Source organism: Alligator mississippiensis, chromosome 1 (genome assembly GCF_030867095.1).
Source record: "Alligator mississippiensis isolate rAllMis1 chromosome 1, rAllMis1, whole genome shotgun sequence".
Taxonomy (NCBI): domain Eukaryota; kingdom Metazoa; phylum Chordata; order Crocodylia; family Alligatoridae; genus Alligator; species Alligator mississippiensis.
In genome coordinates this window covers 299277414-299296654 of record NC_081824.1, presented here as the reverse complement: position 1 = coordinate 299296654, position 19241 = coordinate 299277414, and the positions used below count along the sequence as shown (strand labels likewise).

The 19241-nt window shown below is 45.0% G+C and overlaps 1 protein-coding gene across 1 annotated transcript; it reads left to right on the top strand.

The window, feature by feature from the left end:
* The first annotated feature begins 764 nt into the window (after positions 1-764).
* LOC132247732 (trefoil factor 2-like) lies at positions 765-15089 on the top strand. Its single transcript, XM_059720760.1, has 4 exons — positions 765-1000; positions 7822-7968; positions 12764-12913; positions 14854-15089. The coding sequence occupies exons 1-4, from the start codon at positions 919-921 to the stop codon at positions 14859-14861; spliced, it is 387 nt and encodes a 128-aa protein (XP_059576743.1). The 5' UTR covers positions 765-918; the 3' UTR covers positions 14862-15089.
* Positions 15090-19241: the final 4152 nt, after the last annotated feature.

Below are 19241 nucleotides of genomic sequence, written 5' to 3'. Positions count from 1 at the left end.
TTCTGTGAGTACTTTGTGTCCTGAAAATATCAGCAAAAGATGGATTTCCCCAATCTTTAATTTTCTATTCTCCCTGTCATGAACATCTGTTTTGTCACAAGCAAGAAAACTTTTTGCAGAGATCAGCTCAATATTCAGTAGCAGGACAAACACTTTCTTCCTGGCTAGCAAGAATAATTTGGCAACATAAGAATATCTGTTGGAATCTCTTTCTTCTGGCTTGGTTTTGATTCTTTTAATTTTGCATATCCCAATCAACACATTGCCAAACATTGTTTTTAATTTTCTAGTGTGATTGTCATGGGACTAAGAACACCACGGTTGCTGTACTCAAAATCTTTAACTATGCCTGACTGTTTAGCAGTTTAGCATGACTCCTCTGAGTCTCTGGAGCCCTCACTGCACTTAGCACAACAGTTCTTGGCTTCTTAATGTTGTACATTTTCTGCTTCTATGGCTTTCGTAGGCTGTGAGCTAGCAGGCTTGTTCAGGACTGATTATCACTCCATCTGGGCCTTGGGCCAGTGATTATGAGATAGAAATTACATATGTGGAGGGGAAACATATATTTGACAGATTGTTTTTATTTTAAAAACCATGGCAACACCCGAAGCTGCTCAGAGGTTTGGAATGCCACACTGGATATGAACTTAGGTGAGGTTGTTAAAGGTGCAAAGGTGCATGATAATGCCATTTGTCACAGGACTATCACCATGAGAGATGTAGCAGACACATATTTACATTTTCTAATCAAAAGAAAAGGGAAATCCTAGGTGGAGCATAATTTGGATATTGTTATCTGAGCCTACTGCACAAACATAAAAGCATATAAATTGAGTCCCTCTGAGTGTGAGAGCTACTTACCCTAGATCTAAGTTCTCATTCTTCTTTTCCGAGGACCAAGGCTTACAAGTCAGAATGGAGCAGAAGGGGTTCTGGTTACTCTCCATCATCCTCATTGTCGGACTCAGTGGCCTGACTGAAGGAGAAGAACTTGCATGTAAGTATACTTCTTTGCTGTTGCATTTCAAAGTGCTTATATAGGCATGATCTTACTGGCTTGCATGGCAGAAGGAAAGGGCTCCCTTTTGTGTACCCTAGCAGTTAATATTACATCCCAAAGTACTGTTCTATCCAGCTGATCCTGCTGAACTGTTATAACAGTGCTATTGACTTTGGTGAGAGTAAGATTAACTCTCATAGGCTGCAGCTAGATGAGCGAGCACGTGCCTGTTGTGGCATCTCAAAGCAGCTTGAGATGCCACAGGAGGCACACTAGGAACAAAAAAATGTTCCCCACGCTGCATATTTGCAGCAAAGACTCTTAAGTTTGACACTGGGAAATCCCAGTATAAAAAAAAAAACATGCCAGAAAGAAGTGGCATAGGGCACGCTCCTGGACCTTGCCCTGAAGCAACTGGAGGCTGGGTTCTCCGAAGAGATGGTTTAGCACCTGTCCAGAGCTTCTCTATGCCTGCTTCCTGCCCCCTCTGCTCCAGCATGCTGCCTCAGTGTGGTAGAGGAAATAGAAGCAGGGCAAGGATGGCAAAAGTGCCTTGGACCCAGGCTTTGGACCCGGTAAGCAGGGATATGACGGTGGGGGAGGGGGGAACTGTATGGGACTGTGTGGGTGTCCCAGGCCTGCCCCCACAGTGCACAGCCCCTGCTGCCCCCAGCGGCAGCAGCCAGCCATGTGCTCTTGGGGCTCTTGTGGCCCATTGCAGGCAGAGCCCCCCAAGCAGCACACCATGCTGCCTGAGACCCGGGGGCTATACATCACATACAAGGCAGGAGCCGTCCCAGCCTGCTGATGCACGCCTTCAGAGAGGTCTGGGCTGGGTCCTGCCATCACCTGGGGCTCCGGGCACTGCATCGGGGGAGCCATCGGGCTGGGCTGGCTCAAGCCTTCATGTGCCCTGCATGCCATCAGGCCAGGCCAGCTCCATGGAGGCAGGACCCAACTTGGCCCAATGGTGCATGGCTCCTGTGTGCAGTGCTGGGAGCCCTGGGTGATGGCAGGAGCCGACCCAGTCCTGCCCTAAGGTGCGCATCAGTGGGCCAAGCTGACTCTGTGCATCATGTATATATAGCACCTGGGTTTCAGGTGGCGCATCATGTCTCCAGGGCTCTGCCTGCAGTGGGTCACAAGAGCCTCAAGGGTATGGTGCTGGCTGTTGCTGTGTGCCGTGGGGGGGTGGGCATGTGGTGGGCTCTACAATCCCCCCACGAGCCACCCCACACCTCCTGCACAAATCCCACATCTCCCCAAAAACCCACTTACAAGCACTGCACCCACTAACCCTCCCATAATCTACCCACAAACCCGACACACACGCACAAACCCCTCCAACTCCCCCCTCCACACATACACCCACAAACCCCACACTCACCCCCCAAGCCCCTTCCCCCCCAAACCCCACATCCCTCCCACAAATCTCACACCCTGGTGCCCAGCCGCCAGATCCGTTGAGACCTTCTGGCAGGAGCTGCAACTGCAACAGCTGCACTGCAGCCCTTTCCCATGCAGTTTCTTTCATCAGTGCAGGGACATGCAGCCCCAGTGGGCAAGGCTCCTGGTCCCAGGAACCACTTGGGGGGTTGTGATGGGCTGGGGGGAGGGGTAGAGTTGGCATCAGGGATGTGTATGTGTGAGAGAGAGACAAAGATGGAGGTCAGGAGTGGGGGAGCGCTCCAGGTAGGAAAGGCTGCCAGAGCCAGGCTTAGAGCCCCCCTGCCCCTCTAAAGCAGCCTGTTCAGGGGGAGGCTAGCCTGGAAGGGAAAGGGTTTGCCCAGCCCAGTTGAGGGCTTCCCAGGAGCAACATGGGGATTGCTGGGGCCTGGACACAGGAGCAAGGAGCAGAACAGTAAGGGCTGGCACTCCTCAGAGCCATAAAGCAGCAAGTGGGACAGCTGCAGCTGGACTTATGTCCTGGTGCTGGGATGGAGCTGCTGCCAGGAGGAAATTAGTGGCGGGTAGGCAGGGGGATGCAGGTCAGGAGTGAGGGGCAATGGTGGGGCTGTGGGTTGGGAGTGAGGGGCAAAGGCATGGGCAGGGCACTGGCATATCAGGACTGCTCAGTACCACAAAGCAGCTGCAGGTCCAGCTGCAGCTGTCCCCACATCCTGGTGAGCAAAGGGGGCAGGGACAGCTCTGATTTTCTATGATAAAAAACCCAAAAGCAAACACCAAAGTGTATAGATATTTAGAATTCATTTTATTATGATGATAGAGGCACTGGTAGGTTTCCAAATTGCTTTAAAATTGTAAATATATCAATAAAACATTACCCAAGTGAACTCTCTCTATATATAGTGGGGTTTCATTTTCATAGTTTCATAGTTGGTAGGGTCGGAAGGGACCTGAGCAGATCAACAAGTCTGACCCCCTGCCATGGCAGGAAAAAGTATTGGTGTTAAACGATCCCAGCAAGGTGTTCGTCTAACCTCCTCTTAAAGACCCCCAGGGTAGGAGCCAGCACCACTTCGCTTGGAGCTGGTTCCAGATCCCAGCCACCCTGACTGTGAAGTAGCGCCTCCTGATGTCTAGTCTGAATCTACCCTCTGCCAGCTTGTGACTGTTATTTCTAGTCACCCCTGGTAGTGCTCGGGGGAACAGGGATTCCCTCAATGCCTGCTGGTCCCCTCTGACTAGTTTGTAACAGACCACTAGATCCCCCCTCAGCCTTCTCTTGTGGAGGCTGAACAGGTTCAGGTCCCTCAGCCTCTCCTTGTAGGGCTTGCTGTGCTGCCCCCTGATTATGTGAGCGGCCCTCCTCTGGACCCTTTCCAAGTTGTCCACATCCCTCCTGAAGTGCGGTGCCCAGAACTGGACAGAGTACTCCAACTGCGGCCTGACCAGTGTCGCATAGAGGGGGAAGATCACCTCCTTGGACCTGCTTGAGATGCATCTGTGGATGCATGACAAGGTGTGGTTGGCCTTCTTGATCACGTCCCCACACTGTCGGCCCATGTTCATTTTGGCATCAATAATGACTCCAAGATCCTTTTCTGCCTCTGCACTGACAAGAAGGGAGTTCCCCAGCCTGTAGGTATGCTGCTGGTTCTTCCTCCCCTGGTGCAGCACCTTGCACTTGTCAGTGTTGAAACCCATCCTGTTTTCATCTGCCCACCCATGTAACCTGTCTAGGTCCAATTGCAGCCTATTCCTCCCTTCTAGCATGCCCACTTCTCCCCACATCTTGGTGTCGTCAGCAAACTTGAATAGGGTGCTTTTTACCCCCTCGTCCAAGTCACTGATGAAGATGTTGAACAGCATGGGTCCGAGGACCAAGCCCTGGGGGACCCCACTGCCCACATCCCTCCAGGTTGAAAATGACCTGTCCACCACCACTCTCTGGGTGCAGCCCTCCAGCCAGTTAATGACCCAATTGACTGTGTAGGTGTCAACACCACAGTCCCCTAATTTTTTAATGAGAATGGGGTGAGAGAGTGTCAAAGGCCTTCCTGAAGTCCAGAAAGACTATGTCCACTGCGACACCTGTCTAAGGATTTTGTGACCTGGTCACAGAAGGCCACCAGGTTGGTCTGACAGGATTTCTGTTGCAATTTTAATTGTAGAAGAACATGGATTTTGAGTATTTTAATGAGAATTTGAGTTTTTCAATAAGAGAATTTGCAATATTTAAAGAGGGAACACCAGGATCCCTGCTGGTGAGCAAGTGGCGGGACCCAGGCAGAGGAGCCTACCCAGGGTCTACACTGGGAACCTGCTGTAGGGTAGTCAAAGTGGCTGGCCTTCTGGCCATTTGGGGCTAGGAGGACACGATTTGACAGTTTAAAGTGGGCCACTGCAATGAGGAAATCTTCTGGGCAATAGCTGCCCAGATGGCCGAACAGGGGCACAAGAAGACATGAAAGCAGTGCTGCACAAAGGCCAACTGTGCAGCCACAACCCACTGGCAGCTGGCCCAGAGGAGCAGGCAACTCTGCTGCAGTGCCCATACCACAGCCCTTGTGGCCATGTGGTCCCCATCCAGGTCTAGCAGGTGCACAACCATGGGGCCGCAGGTCCAAGGGTGCAGATGCTGTTGCAGGTGGCAGCAGGTCACAGCCAGGTAGCAGCCCCCGCTGCCAGACTGCTGCAGTGGGTAGTGGGTATAGGGGCCCCTCTAGGTCAGGGCTGCTTCAGCAGTCCAGATCGCACAAGGGGCAGTGTCCCCAGATACCAATTAGTCAGGTGTCAGAAGCTCCTGAGGGCAAAGAGCCCTGAGCTGCTCACCAGGGCAGATTTTTATACTGCTGGGGACAGCACAGGTTCTGGTCCCCGCCTCTAGTTTCCCCTGGCTGAAGATCCAGGAATAGCTGGGCAGGGTCAGTTTGCCCCAAGTGGCACAATTTGCAGCATACCAAAATGCATGTTCGGGCACATGTGCTGAGGCACAAATCAATGGCACAACTTTGTGACACTACAATTTGAGCTGCTGTAAGTGCACATGCCTGCATGTATAGACATGTCCATGGACTGTACATAGCAGGTCTGATCATCCTGGGGTTTCACACAAATCAAAATGGGCATGAATACACTACACACATCACCCTTCCAAGTTGCATTGCTGCTTCTCTGACAGAAGAGGGCAAGCATGAGCACGTATACTGGCCAGCTTCACCCTGGAACGATCGCAATAACTTTATAGACATACACCACAATATCCCAGGAAAAAGCAATAGCACATTTTATTCCACTCACTTCAGAGGGACTTGAAGCAGGACAGTAGACTGCACATCTGTAGGGTCACAGGACAAAATGCTTTCTCCCAGGAGAAAGGCAATCTCTATTTGCAGGCATAATTTTAATTGTAAAATAAGCAGTAATCAGCAAGGATGTAGTAATAGGGAAACAGATACACTGAGGGTGCATCTACACGTGCACTTTAATGTGCATTAAACTATTTTACTGTGCACTGTGTCACATAAAAAACCATGACATTATGCTAATGCACAGTAAAATAGTCTACTGTGCATTAAACCTCACTAAAAAGGTCCTCACTAAAAAGGTCCTCCGTCAAGGTCTGGAACGGGCTCCCAAGGGAGGTGATGCTCTCCCCTACCCTGGGGGTCTTCAAGAGGAGGTTAGATGAGTATCTAGCTGGGGTCATCTAGACCCAGCACTCTTTCCTGCTTATTCAGGGGGTCGGACTCGATGATCTATTGAGGTCCCTTCTGATCCTAACATCTATGAATCTATGAAAAAAGCGTGCAAATGTACTATTGAGCAGTAACACAGCCTAATGCACATTAATTTAGTACCTCTAATGTGAATACTAAATTTAATAAGTATTAGAAAAGGCACATTAATGCATGTCTAGATGTGCCCTGATACAGAAGTGGAAAGGGATCTTGGAGTCCTAGTGGACTCCAAGATGAACATGAGTCGGCAGTGTGACGAAGCCATCAGAAAAGCCAATGGCACTTTATCATGCATCAGCAGATGCATGACAAATAGGTCCAAGGAGGTGATACTTCCCTTCTATCGGGCGCTGGTCAGACCGCAGTTGGAGTACTGCGTGCAATTCTGGGCGCCGCAATTCAAGAGGGATGCGGATAACCTGGAGAGGGTCCAGAGAAGGGCCACTTGTATGGTTAAGGGCCTGCAGACCAAGCCCTACGAGGAGAGACTAGAGAAACTGGATCTTTTCAGCCTCCGCAAGAGAAGGTTGAGAGGCAACCTTGTGGCTGCCTATAAGTTCATCACGGGGGCACAGAAGGGAATTGGTGAGTATTTATTCACCAAGGCACCCCCGGGGGTTACAAGAAATAATGGCCACAAGCTAGCAGAGAGCAGATTTAGACTGGACATTAGGAAGAACTTCTTCACAGTTTGAGTGGCCAGGGTCTGGAACGGGCTCCCAAGGGAGGTGGTGCTCTCCCCTACCCTGGGGGTCTTCAAGAGGATGTTAGATAAGTATCTAGCTGGGGTCATCTAAACCCAGCACTCTTTCCTGCCTATGCAGGGGGTCAGACTCGATGATCTATTGAGGTCCCTTCCAACCCTAACATCTATGAATCTATGATACTATCTATTGTAGAATGAGAAAGATATTTCCTCATACTATGCTACCACAGCTAATTGTCTCTAAAAAGTACACTGTAAATCAAATTTACATCACTCTGTGATGTAAATGCAAGCTAAAAGGTATTCATCCTTCATCATCAGACAAAGATATTTAATGCGACCTAAGAATGGATAGACAATAACTAAGTATAATACGTTTTGGCAGCTTTTAATTGAGCTATTACTGATATATTTGTTGTCAGATTCAAATGTTTAAAGTACAGTTATTATGATTGGTATCCAATTCAACTACTTACCAATAACCTAAAAATACTGCATTGGTTTTACCTCTTCATACCTATACTTATCTCTTTCTTTCTTTGTGTGTGTGAGATGGGCAAAAATGCCAAAATATGATGGCACCATTACAACATACAATGCTAACTCCTACTGTTGGGCACCATCCAAAGCCTGTTTAAGTCAATGGGTCTCATTTACATGACATGAAAGGTCTCTGGGCTTGATTGTTAAATCTGGATCGATGAAAGGCTACCCTCGTGGAAATCAGTGGAAGATTTCACCACTGATCTCATCAGGGCCAGGATTTCACCCAAAAATCTTTATATCAATAGCATTTTTTTAAAATCACCCAACTTTTGGTTTCAGTATGCAGTGATTAATTTGTATGTGGAAACATAACTGAGCCTAAATGAAGTGTCACTGATATTGGTGCAGGACTGCTAAAAATGCCACTCGGAATGAAAGGAAACATGCAGTAACCTTGTGGGGTTTTTTTGTATTCTCATCAGCGGCATGCCAGTGTAAGAAGGCTTCAAGTAACAGAACAAACTGTGGACCACCAGGAATCACACCCCAGCAGTGTTTGGATCGAGGATGTTGTTTTGATTCAGCAGTCCCTAATGTTCCCTGGTGCTTCCGGCCTCCACCAAAGAAATGTAATGTATCTCCCTGACATGGCTGATCTTTCTCAGACTTCACTTGGTATAAATGTGTACTGGTGTGGGAAGGGGAAATAGCATGGTATATACCATACAAAGGGCAACCTAATGGGTGCAGACTTCCATAAGAAAACTGGAAAGAGTAACAGCAAGGATATTAGCAGCCTTGGTCAGCATTCAAACCTTACTTTCAGGTCTTGTATACATTTTTTCTTGATCTCATTACACCAGTAATTTGTTTTGCTTTATGAGTATCTCAGTTATCAGATTATCAAACACTCAACTGTGGCTTTTTGGCAAAGTTTAAGGGTATGTTATGGTTTATGTGAATTTGTTTTCAGAAGCTATATGGGACTTCAGATTTTACATAGGAAACAGGTCAAAAACTCACAGAACACATTCAATGCCTGCTATAAGAGATCATTCCCATTCTAGGACCTTTTGGTCTTTTATTCTCCTCAGTATCTCCTGATTCCAACTAATTATTTCCAGTGTCACTCATTTCCCCCTGTAGCTACCCGCTCTTGTTCCCCACTCCCCTCCACAACTTGCATTCCCAGCCTTCTCCCTCCTTGTGATCTTCAAGTAAATTCCCCATCTGTACACCCTCAACTCCATTAGCTTCTTCCTTGACCAAATGATACTAGAGTGTCTTAAATTTGCTAGTAGTAGCGTTAGTGTTTCCCTAAAACATAAAAAGATTATTCCCATGCTTTGTCTCTAAAGGAAACCAGGCATCCATGAGTGAGAAACATAAGACCATGGCTCTGATCACACAATATCCAGGCATCCTGCTATGCTCACCTGCAAGACTGGGGCCATGGGTGTAACTCACTAAGGATATGTCTGAGGAAACTGTTCTCAAATGATTCTGAGCTGGGGATAGTACCTACTACAAAGAGTTTACTCCTGTGAAAAATGTATGGAATAAGTTTGGCTTCAAATAACCTGTAAAATAATCTGTTGTACCCTGTATCCTAGGTAAGGAGGCAAATCTCTACTTAGTAGTAAGGAGGCCAGAAAAAATGTTTGAATAGGAAACCGTAAAATGTGATTCTGTTTTGAAAAATGAGAAGACCAAGAGAGATCTTCTTGGCAGATTTAACCCCCAATGTTCTTAGAGTTACAGCTGTTGACCCAAAGGAAAGAAGCCTTTATTCCCATTACCACTAAAAAGCCAGAGCTCTGGGAATGAGACGTATTTTATTTCTGCTTGTGCATCACCATGAATATTATGTGCTAAGGGATGGATCCTCAGGAGGACTTAAGGGTCTAACAGGCCACTGTAGACCCTCTGAGTCTAGATGCACCAAAGGACTCAACCACAGTGAGCAATGTAGAACTTTATAGGCATCTTACTCTCACAGCAGAAAGCACAGTCGTAAGGGAGGCATCTAGGGTCCCTACGCATACAGGAAAACAGACAGGTACCACAAAATGTGATCCACTAAAATCAGTGCACTGGGGACGGAACTGGTATCCAATGGGGAATACCAAGGAGAGGGTTGTGTCTGATGTCCCACCCCTTCTTGAGCCTTGGGCACTTTATCCAAGGCTACAGAGAGAAACTACTCTCCATGTAGGATTCACAGCCAGGGATCCTCTGTGGAGAGCAGACACTTTTGCCTGCAATACAAAAATGGAGCAGGGGTCACTCCTTTTCTTCAAAACGCAGCCAGCTGAAAACAGAGAGAATTTGAGCACGAGTCTCACCTCCTGGTTAGGCATCTCACAGTAAAGACTTTGGTTTCAGTACCTGCTCCAAGGACAGTTTTTGCAGCCCAAGGGATAAAATATATAAATGGCCTTTGGAACAAGGACCTGGGCTCAGTATTCCTGTGTCTCCCAAGGCCATTTATTGAGCACTAGGCTACACAGTCATGTTCCCTCTTGCATTTTCTTTCTCGGCACAGTCAATCTTTAAGTAATGCCAAGTGGAGTAGCTTCAGCAGGAGGGAATAAGGGTACCCTCCCTTCCCTTCTTCACAGTTTATGTGGAGGTTACTCCCTCCTGCACAGTTAGTGGTTAGGTTACTCCCCTGGAAGGTGAAAGATGGGAATTTAAATCCCCTCATATAGAATCCTCCTCTCTCACATCCTGGGTCAATGCTCTAACCACTTAACGTTCAATAGACCCTGTCTACCCCTGGCAGCTATGTTTGGAAGGAAAGCTGCTTTCAGCAGCCACACTCTGACAATGCCTATGGAAGTTGAGGAGGTACAGGCAGAAATGCCTAATGTCTTGATTACAGTTGGGCAGAAGTGTACATCAGGCACCCATGCTGATCAGCTTTAATGAGGCTGAGGTGCTTCTGGGCATTCCTAGAAGCAGGATCTAAGGTGCTACTGTAACTTTTTAACATTGAAAACTGGGGAGTCTACAGACTAATGGTTCCTCCTGGGTTTCCTGGCAAGGGACTGAGGATTTTGAGAACCAGAACTTTGGATTTAGATCACTAAGTCCTTCCTAGGTTCCATTTCAAGGACCTGGGTTGTTTGTGGATCTGGGTCTAGGTGCAAACATCTGGGGTTGAGGATTTTGCTGTCAAGGTGCCTTAAATTTAAGAACGGAAGCTCTTGGCTTTTAAGAGTTGAAGTCCTTTTGTGGATCTGGCCCCAAGTCCCAATCAGTTACAACCAGTGCAAACACAATGGTGGCCACTACAACTATATGGCTGTCACTGAGCACATCACTGAAAAGAATGGGACTACAAGGCTGTGACAAAGAGCAGTTATCTAGCAGAAACTTTATCAAGGGCTATGCAATACACTAGCTGCAAAGAACCCAGTTGTGCTGCCAGGATGCATGCTAAGTCTGCACAAAGTTAGGAGGCAGAAAAAACCACAATCTTCTTATTAATAGAATGCTTTCCATATATATATACACACACACACACACACACACACACACACACACACTAATATTATAAAAGCCTAAGTCTGTCTGTCTGTCTGTTCATAATGCTTTATTTGCGCTCTGATTGGCTGACAAACAGCCAATCAGAGTGCGAAGAGGCGTACTGACAGAAGGCAGCCTGAGGGCCATGATGATGGGGACACAGGGGACAGGGCAGAGGGGACAGAGAGAGAGAGAGGGGTGAGCACAGCTGGCCTTTCCCCCCCCGCCCCCCCCTCTGCTCCCTGCAGGTAATGGGGGGCGGGGGGGAGGGGGAGGGAGAGATGGAAATGGGCCTGAGCAGGGGAAAATTGCATATATATATAATCCCAGGAGTAGGTTCCCACAGTGGCAATTTTATAAATTAGATTTATAAATTGCACTTTTTAAAAGCAGAACTGCACTTCAGGAAATATTCTTGTGGAGGAAGACACCATAAAGTTGGCCTGAATTGTGCTTAGGTACCAAAAAATATTTTTTTCCACAGCTACTGGAGAAGGAATCAGAAATTTACCAAAAACAACATATCTGTAGCTCTTATCAGTTAATTACAATTCTGTTAATCAATTAATTACAAACTTCTCCTCAATCTCTACCTGCATTTTAGCTCATAGATTGACCTTCATATAGCCTAAATCCCATGCCCTGAGCCTGATCTACTTCTGCCTTTTGCACTTCCCAGTGAGCTGCTGTGGGTTTAGCTCTTTCCCCTAAGCTAATCTAACACCCTTGTTGAAGAACCAGCTTCTGTGGCACCCTGATGAAGAATCTAGTCTTCAAAAAAACCTCCACCAGCCACTCTGCTTTCCACAAATCACTCTCCCCTTGTTTGCCGGGTACTTCTAGGAAACAGTTTGTCTCCTGAGGCAGAATTCTTTCCCTAGACTAGTGGTTCCTAACCTGGGTCATGAGCCAAATGAGGGTTGTGGGGGCAATGCCAGTGGCGTCGCACACAAAGGACGAGCCGCGCTGTGTGCTGGGAGCTCCCCCTCCCCATCCCTGGGGCCGCCGCCACCGCACTCTGCCCCCAACAGTGGGTCACGGCAAAAAAGGTTGAAAACCACTGTCTTAGACCCATGAGACATCTCCCTCTCATTCTCATTATGCACACTGCTTAACAAGGGAAATTAAACTTCTGGGAACCTGGTGCCTGAACACTGCTTACAAAACCTTGCATGGTTGGTATATTCAGTAAATGACCAAATTTTGGTGACTTACAGTTCATGAAAGCCTACTCTATGCTTCACTGCTGTTATGTTAAGCATGACACACATAACAAAAGTGTTTAGTGAGACAAGTAAAGACCACTGTTGTAGCTCATAACTTTTACTTTTCAGACATAAAGGTCTTGGCTTCTTGATTCCTAAGTCCTTTATACACTTGGAATATTTAAATTGAGCAGCACCTATGGTTAACAAAGTATGGAGGAATGATAAGGCAAATTGTCTGCTCCCCTGAACTCCCTTTCCCGCATTCAGAGTAATAGATTCACTAGAGCATGGTGCACTTTGGCAATCCACAGCAACTTGATGACTTCAATTTGCCTTTGTCTGCGCCTATGGCCAAGGCAGGACAGAGAATCCTGCAGCTGTTAGCAACCTCTGTGACCACTTCACTCATCTCCATCCCATGCAGTTCATGGCTGATTTAGTAGAAACTGCCCCTCAGGTTCAATGTCCAAGTCAAATGACTGAAACTATTCAGCTAAGAATTTAAATTGGTGGATTACTGCTAAACAGCCTGTACTCTTCAGTTCACCTGTATCAATTGTACATCTTCTGCTTATATTGTAGGCTACAAGGTCCTAAAGTAATGAGAGGAATAGTCATAACAACAGTAACAACAATAGGATATATGAAACATGGGCACTTCTCTTTTTTTTTTTTTTTTAAACAGATATAGATATATGCGTGATAGAAATGGCATACAGAAAGAACTGTGGCTACCCTGGCATCTCAGCTGAGGTCTGTGAGAAGAAAGGTTGCTGCTTTGACTCAGCTCCCCCTGCCGTTCCTTGGTGCTTCTTTCCTGAAAAGGTGGAAGAAGGTAATAGTTATGTGTAGCAGTGTTCAGTTTTGCCAGCACCTGAATACACAGGAATTTGTAGCGGGGAATCACAGCATGTTACTGTCTGGTGGGTATCATGCTTCATGGGTTAAAAGTTGGGAGAGGATCCCTTTAGAAAAAATGTTATGGGAACCTTTGCCATTACTACATTGTGATAAAGTTCCTTCCTGTGGGTGTGAATGAAATATAGGTGTTTAACCTTAAAAAGTGAAAATGATTTTTATATGAAAATGGCAGCTGTCAGTGTCACCTGCAGTCACACATGGCATGTTGCAATAAAGGGAAATTAAGTCATATCATACTGGGATATGCCCACTACTGCTGAACCTACTGAACTATGAGTCAGTATATCAGCATAAGAGTCCAAAGGACAGCTGGGCAAAAAAAAAAAAAAAAAAGTGCCCAATACTTCATTCACCAAAAATATGCAGTTCGTATTGACCTGCAAATGTTCACACATTCAGGTTGCATTCACATAATTGTTTCAGTGAGGGAAGAGGTGGGAGGAAGGGAGGGGTACGGGAGATCCTAGATTTACAAGACTAAGGGAATGGAAGAAGAAAGGTATTTTCCCTTCTACCTACCTCCATAGTCTACCACAAGGGTTGCGTACCCCTGGGGGTACTTTGGAAGGCCCCAGGGGGTATGCGGCAGTGGCGCAGAGAAGCTGGTGGCGCTTCTGGTTTTGCTGCCACACAGGGGACCTCTCCTTGCTCATCAACCAACTGTTGGGGGACCCCCCACGCCCGTAAACCAGCTGCCCTGACCAAGAAAGGTTGAAAACCCCGGTCTAGCGCAAAAATCAGCGATGTTTTCCAGCAGGGAGGCTGGAATGACCCAGCTTGGGTCTAAGGCAAATGGGGAATAGGACACCAGCTGCTGCTGCCACCACTTTTCCCCACCTCTCAGCTGCAGGGTAGTGAAACAAAAGCTCTCCTCCTCCAGAGCCCATGCCACATGACTGTGGCACAGCATGGGCAAAGCACTCCTCCACCACTCCATGGCGTGGTGCACGGAGAGTCCCTACCAGCAAATGCAGAGGCTCTGCAGGCCAGATTTGGCCTGTAGGCCATAGGCTTCCAATCCCTGGGCTACTGGTTAGGGCACCCATTGAGGATGAGGGAGACCCAGGTCCAATTCCCATTCTCCTCCTGAGAAGATTTTGATCTGTAGCTTCCACCTCCTACAATCATCAGTACTGGCCATTGCAGGGAGGCTGTTCCCTCTCCCAATGCAGTGCCCTGATCACCAAGTTTTATGGTGATTATCATGCTCTTTCAAATGGACCCAATTAATAAGTTTGTTATACAAAGTGACAGAGTTTCATGAGGAGGAGATGAGAGGATGCCCGTTCACAATACCCAGTAGCCTCGGGGTAAGGACATTCTTTCATTATATGAAAGACCTTTGAAACCTGCAATAGATATGAATCTCTCTCTTCCACATTCCTGCCAAGTACCCTAACCTCTGCAGTGTAGGAGGGTTGCTATTTCTATCTCAGTTTTGTGAATGGTGGCAAAGTCTCATCATAAACACAGCCTAGGTAACTGGAAAATTGTATTTTAAGAAATATTGATATGAACCTTTTAGGATCTTGATGACTTTTCTTTCCTTTTTTGAGTCGCTCAGCTGAATCAAATTTACATAAATAGGCAACTACTTTTGGGTAATCTCAAATTGCAATTTTTGTGAATCTGTTATTCAGCAAAAAAATAATTTACCCAACTGTAATATTAATATCCAGACTATATATAATACACACCCACACACACACAAACATGTAGAAACAAAATGGTATGTTGAAAAGCTGCTCCACATACATTTTAATATCTGCAACATCAAAATGCTTTGCATCACTCGAAGTATTTGATAAAAAATTTCAACTGTTCACCTGATTTCCTTTTTCTTCTCCTTCCTAGGTTGCTAAAAGTGAATCTACCCAGAAACTGGAACCAGGACCCCCTCTGACAATTGAATCACTCAAGCAAGAACATAACAGTCCTCACATCTTGAACTTTGTAATAATTTTCATTTCCAGGGCATTTTGCCTTGGATTTATTTCTTTTCAATGACATGGTTAAGCATGGCATATACTTTTCTTAGTAGGTTAGCACCAGTCAGCTGTTCAAAAAATTAAAAAAAAATCAGAACACAATTTAAAACCGTTGTCTTGTCCTTTATTTTTAAATAGTACCTTGATTCCTTCCTTCCTCGAAAGTACACACTTTTGCACCCTACCAATGAAAAATTAGTTAATACCATTTATGAACTAAAGAACCACCTTTTTATTTGGGGCTGGATTGTAATGCCCAAACTCACAATTGCAGTGTGAGCATCTATACCCACTTGAAGAACCCTTTACACTAAAAGTGTTTAAGGAGCCCTTGCTATTAATTCAAATCAGAGACAATTAAAAATACAAACTTTCGTGTAAAGTATTGTGGAAGTCATTGAGGCTATTCCCAAGCTCAAACATAATCACCTGTAAGGATATGATACTCTGGCCTGTTATTTGAAATATATCTGTTAACAAAATTATATGAATATTATAGCTGTTGAGAAAACATTTTCAAAACACAAATATAAAAGAAAAAAACCACACATTAAGAACTGGGCAATCCCATTTTCTTCTTTAAGCCTTCTTACAGGCTGACCCAGAATGGGGGGTCAGGGTTCAAGAGTTAAGGGCACAAGTCTAGCAGATCAGAGCTGAGAGCCAGAATACCAGAAGTCTGAGAACTGAAGCCAAGGATCAACAAGTTCAAAGATGAAAGGGGGTTGGGGGGAGGGAGGGGAGAGAGGTTACATGCCAAAGGAGTCACTGCAGAAGGAAGTCCAAGAAACCAGGGTCACAAACCAGATGACAGTCTGAGCCTGAAGTATTAACTGAGGGGTCAAGTTGGGTTCATGGTCAAGACAAAAGACTATGATTTTTACATGTTTCTGTTATTTATAATTATTTGATAAGCAGGTTTTACAAACCATTCAATAATAGATAATTTATGAACACATGTTCTAGTTAAGATGTGTGATTGGTCAATTAAGATATATGACATGGGTTATCATACCTGATTAGAAGATTTGTTCTTCATGAAGAATGTCTAAAAAATCCTGGAAGTCTCGAGTCACGCCATCTTTTCTTGTTTCCTGCTGTACAATCATCCTCATCAGACAGGCCACTGAACAAGTCAAAACTTTGAATTGCAGTACCTCACAGAAAAGAAACAAATACTGTATTTCCTTACATACAGTATACCCTAGAATACAATAAGCACCTTCTTTTTGAAAGGCAAAATGAAGAAAAAAATATTTTTCCAGAGTTATGGCTACATAGAGCTGGGACAGAGCCCAATCTTCACCTCCATTTCTTGTTTAGACTGTGAAATAGGAGGAGAAAGATGAGGAGCATCTATCAGGCAGCAAAACTGCCCAGAGAAAGTTTGGCTTGATTAATGGAACATCAAGACATCTAAAAAGAGAGATGGTCATTAGCACCTGTGAAGAACAAGGAGCCATTCAGTCAACTTACTCCCATAGCTGCCTGAATAGTAATGCCACAGCTGCTGGACTGCAGAGAAGGAATCAAGGCAAGGTGCTTCTATCCTGGGCAGAAAATTAGCTTCCCCACTTAATATATACACTCCAGGTTTGGGAGGCTGATTTTGAGGGGAAAGATGCATTTTGTATGTGAGAAAATACAATAACCCAGGAGAATGTTTTCACACCAACGTTAGACGACTGAGCTGCTTGCCTTTCTGATAGAATAGTTCAATCCTTTACCAAAATTTATTTTGGGTATTGGCCTGTGATACTGAAACGGTCTTACTGGATATAATTGGGTAAAATGTCATGTCCCATAGTGTCAACTTGTTTTGTCACATACTTCTGAAACTGTTTCCTTACGGTAGACCTAAGGAATTTTAAGATCTCCATCACCTGCTCTTCTAGTTAATGCAAAGATATTAAAACATTCCTTTCCTTATTTTTGAAGAAAGGACAGTTAATTTCAAAGAAAAGCAAAGAAGTTGCATCTTCTAGATATTTTATCTGCTTGTTCATTAACCCCCTCAAGGGATTTCTAAAACTACAGAAAAATAGTTTTTCCTGTATTCTAGCTCTCTACTCTATCATTTGTATATAACGGGTTTACATTTCTCTCCAAACATTTTTAATTGATTCAGTACAGAAACATTTTCTTCCTGATCTGTATTTTAAATCAGTCCTGCTTGAAAATAGCAACCACATTAGCTAAACTCCGGCCACTTGTAGAGTAGCTAATTTCTCTTTTAAAGTGCAGATTGTTATAATCCGCTGAGCCAAGTCACCAACAAATCCATGTCACTAGTTTCTCTCTACTTTATCCCATTGTTCCAGCGTTCACACACCAACCCCATCTTCAGAGCTAGATTCAGAGCTAAAGTTTCAGATCCTGAGGTGTATGGATTCAGATTTTGGGATGACTTCTACCTTTGTGGTATATATTTGATTAACTTAAGGAACCTATTTTTTTTACATTGTATCTTACAGATAATTGCTTTTCAAGGATGATAATAGCCTCCACATTGTTTCAAAGACTCTGAAAAACCCCGTGATGGACCACCTATTATTATTAAGAGGGCTTCCAAAACAAGTCTACAGGGTCAGAGTTAGTCGGTTTGGATACATCTTATGCAAGTACCCTTACCTAAGAGATTGCGCGGGCTGTTAACCTGTTGGAGTATTTTTCTTTAAATGTTCATTTCTAGGTTTAAAATGTGTGGGTATTTTTTTATCTGTATTGTTGCTCTGTATATATACATACAGAACCTGAACAGACAAAGCCTCTAGAACATTAATTCTTTTGGGGTAAAAAATATACCCTCACATGTTTTCTCAACTTAGATCAGGCACTTCAAGCTTCCCCCAGCAATCTCTGCAGTGTCAAGCTTAGGAGCATGGTAGTGCCCCCGGCTTCCCCTGCCCATGTTGTCCTTGATAGCCCATGAATTCAGCAAGGCTCCTCACTCCTCCCCCTAACCACTGTACTACAGGTTTTAGTTGCCCTGCTTCATATTTAGGTCTGATCTATACTGTGTTTTGACAACCAATCTATGTTGGGCAAAGATTTGAAAAGTTTGCACCCCAGAGCTAAAACTGCCTTTGCAGACAAATTCCCCCATCTCGACATAGCTAAGCTAGCAGAATAAAGCAACCAGTTTTCAGGCAACAAAATCTGAGATGCAGATCTACGTGCTCTGAAGCAGGCCTCTGAAGCAAAGAGTAGTGGACATCACTTGCTGTTCTGGTTACTGTAGACACTATGCAGTACTGCGACACATGAATTGTTTCTGTTGAGAGGCAGAGTTAATTATCCTAAGTGCAGTGCCACTTGAACACTGCTGTGCTGCTTTCCATTCAGGCAGTAGCCTGTGCCTACTTCTCAAACTGGAAGCAGTACGTATATATTCACATAGCATCAGACACCATCACCCTGCAGCCTTTCTGCAGACACGGCAGGAAACTGCTTGGTACTGATTTGGGACAAGTTTTTCAAATATTCATTTGTGTTCCAATATATACCCATGATATTCCCAACAGGTTTCTTTTAGTCACCGGAAACTCCCATTTCTAGATGCATTCAGGATAGAAACAAAAAGAGAAGAAGAGAGAAACTTCTGAAGGACAGCAGAGAAGACTGGGAACTAGTGCTTCCAAAACTTGAGGCATGCCTCCTGTCATCATTAGAGTTGCTCTAACTTGTACCCAGGATCAGGGACAGAATTAGATATGCCTGACCCACCTCCCATCATTAGTTGTGGAATGGCTGTCAAAAATGTATAGGATGTACCCATTAACATACTTAATTATAAAGAGCTGTACTCGTTCAAATTATTAACAATAGAAGTGAGAAAATACATCCCCTCAGAGTGATATATAGTATAAGTATAAGCCATAAAGAAAAAACATGGATACAGAAAACACAAGCAATCCAAGAGATATCCCCAAATGTGATTAGAAATCTCCTGGACTTTATCTTGTACCCTATGCACAGCAAACAAAACTCAGAATTAAGGTCATGGCATGTGAATAAATGTTAGCTCATCTACATAGCTCTGTCCTTGGACCCATACTGTTCAACATCTTCATTAACGATGTGGACACTGGAGTCAGAAGCGGACTGGCCAAGTTCGCCGATGACACCAAACTTTGGGGCAAAGCATCCACACCAGAAGACAGGCGGGTGATCCAGGCTGACCTGGACAGGCTCAGCAAGTGGGCGGATGAGAATCTGATGGTGTTCAACGCCGATAAATGCAAGGTTCTCCAC

Excerpts from the sequence above, each read along its gene's own strand:
- LOC132247732 (XM_059720760.1), top strand. The coding sequence starts at position 919 with ATGGAGCAGAAGGGGTTCTGGTTACTCTCCATCATCCTCATTGTCGGA. Across the intron at positions 1,001-7,821 it reads TGAAGGAGAAGAACTTGCAT|CGGCATGCCAGTGTAAGAAG; the intron begins GTAAGTATACTT and ends TATTCTCATCAG. Across the intron at positions 7,969-12,763 it reads CCGGCCTCCACCAAAGAAAT|ATATAGATATATGCGTGATA; the intron begins GTAATGTATCTC and ends TTTTTTAAACAG.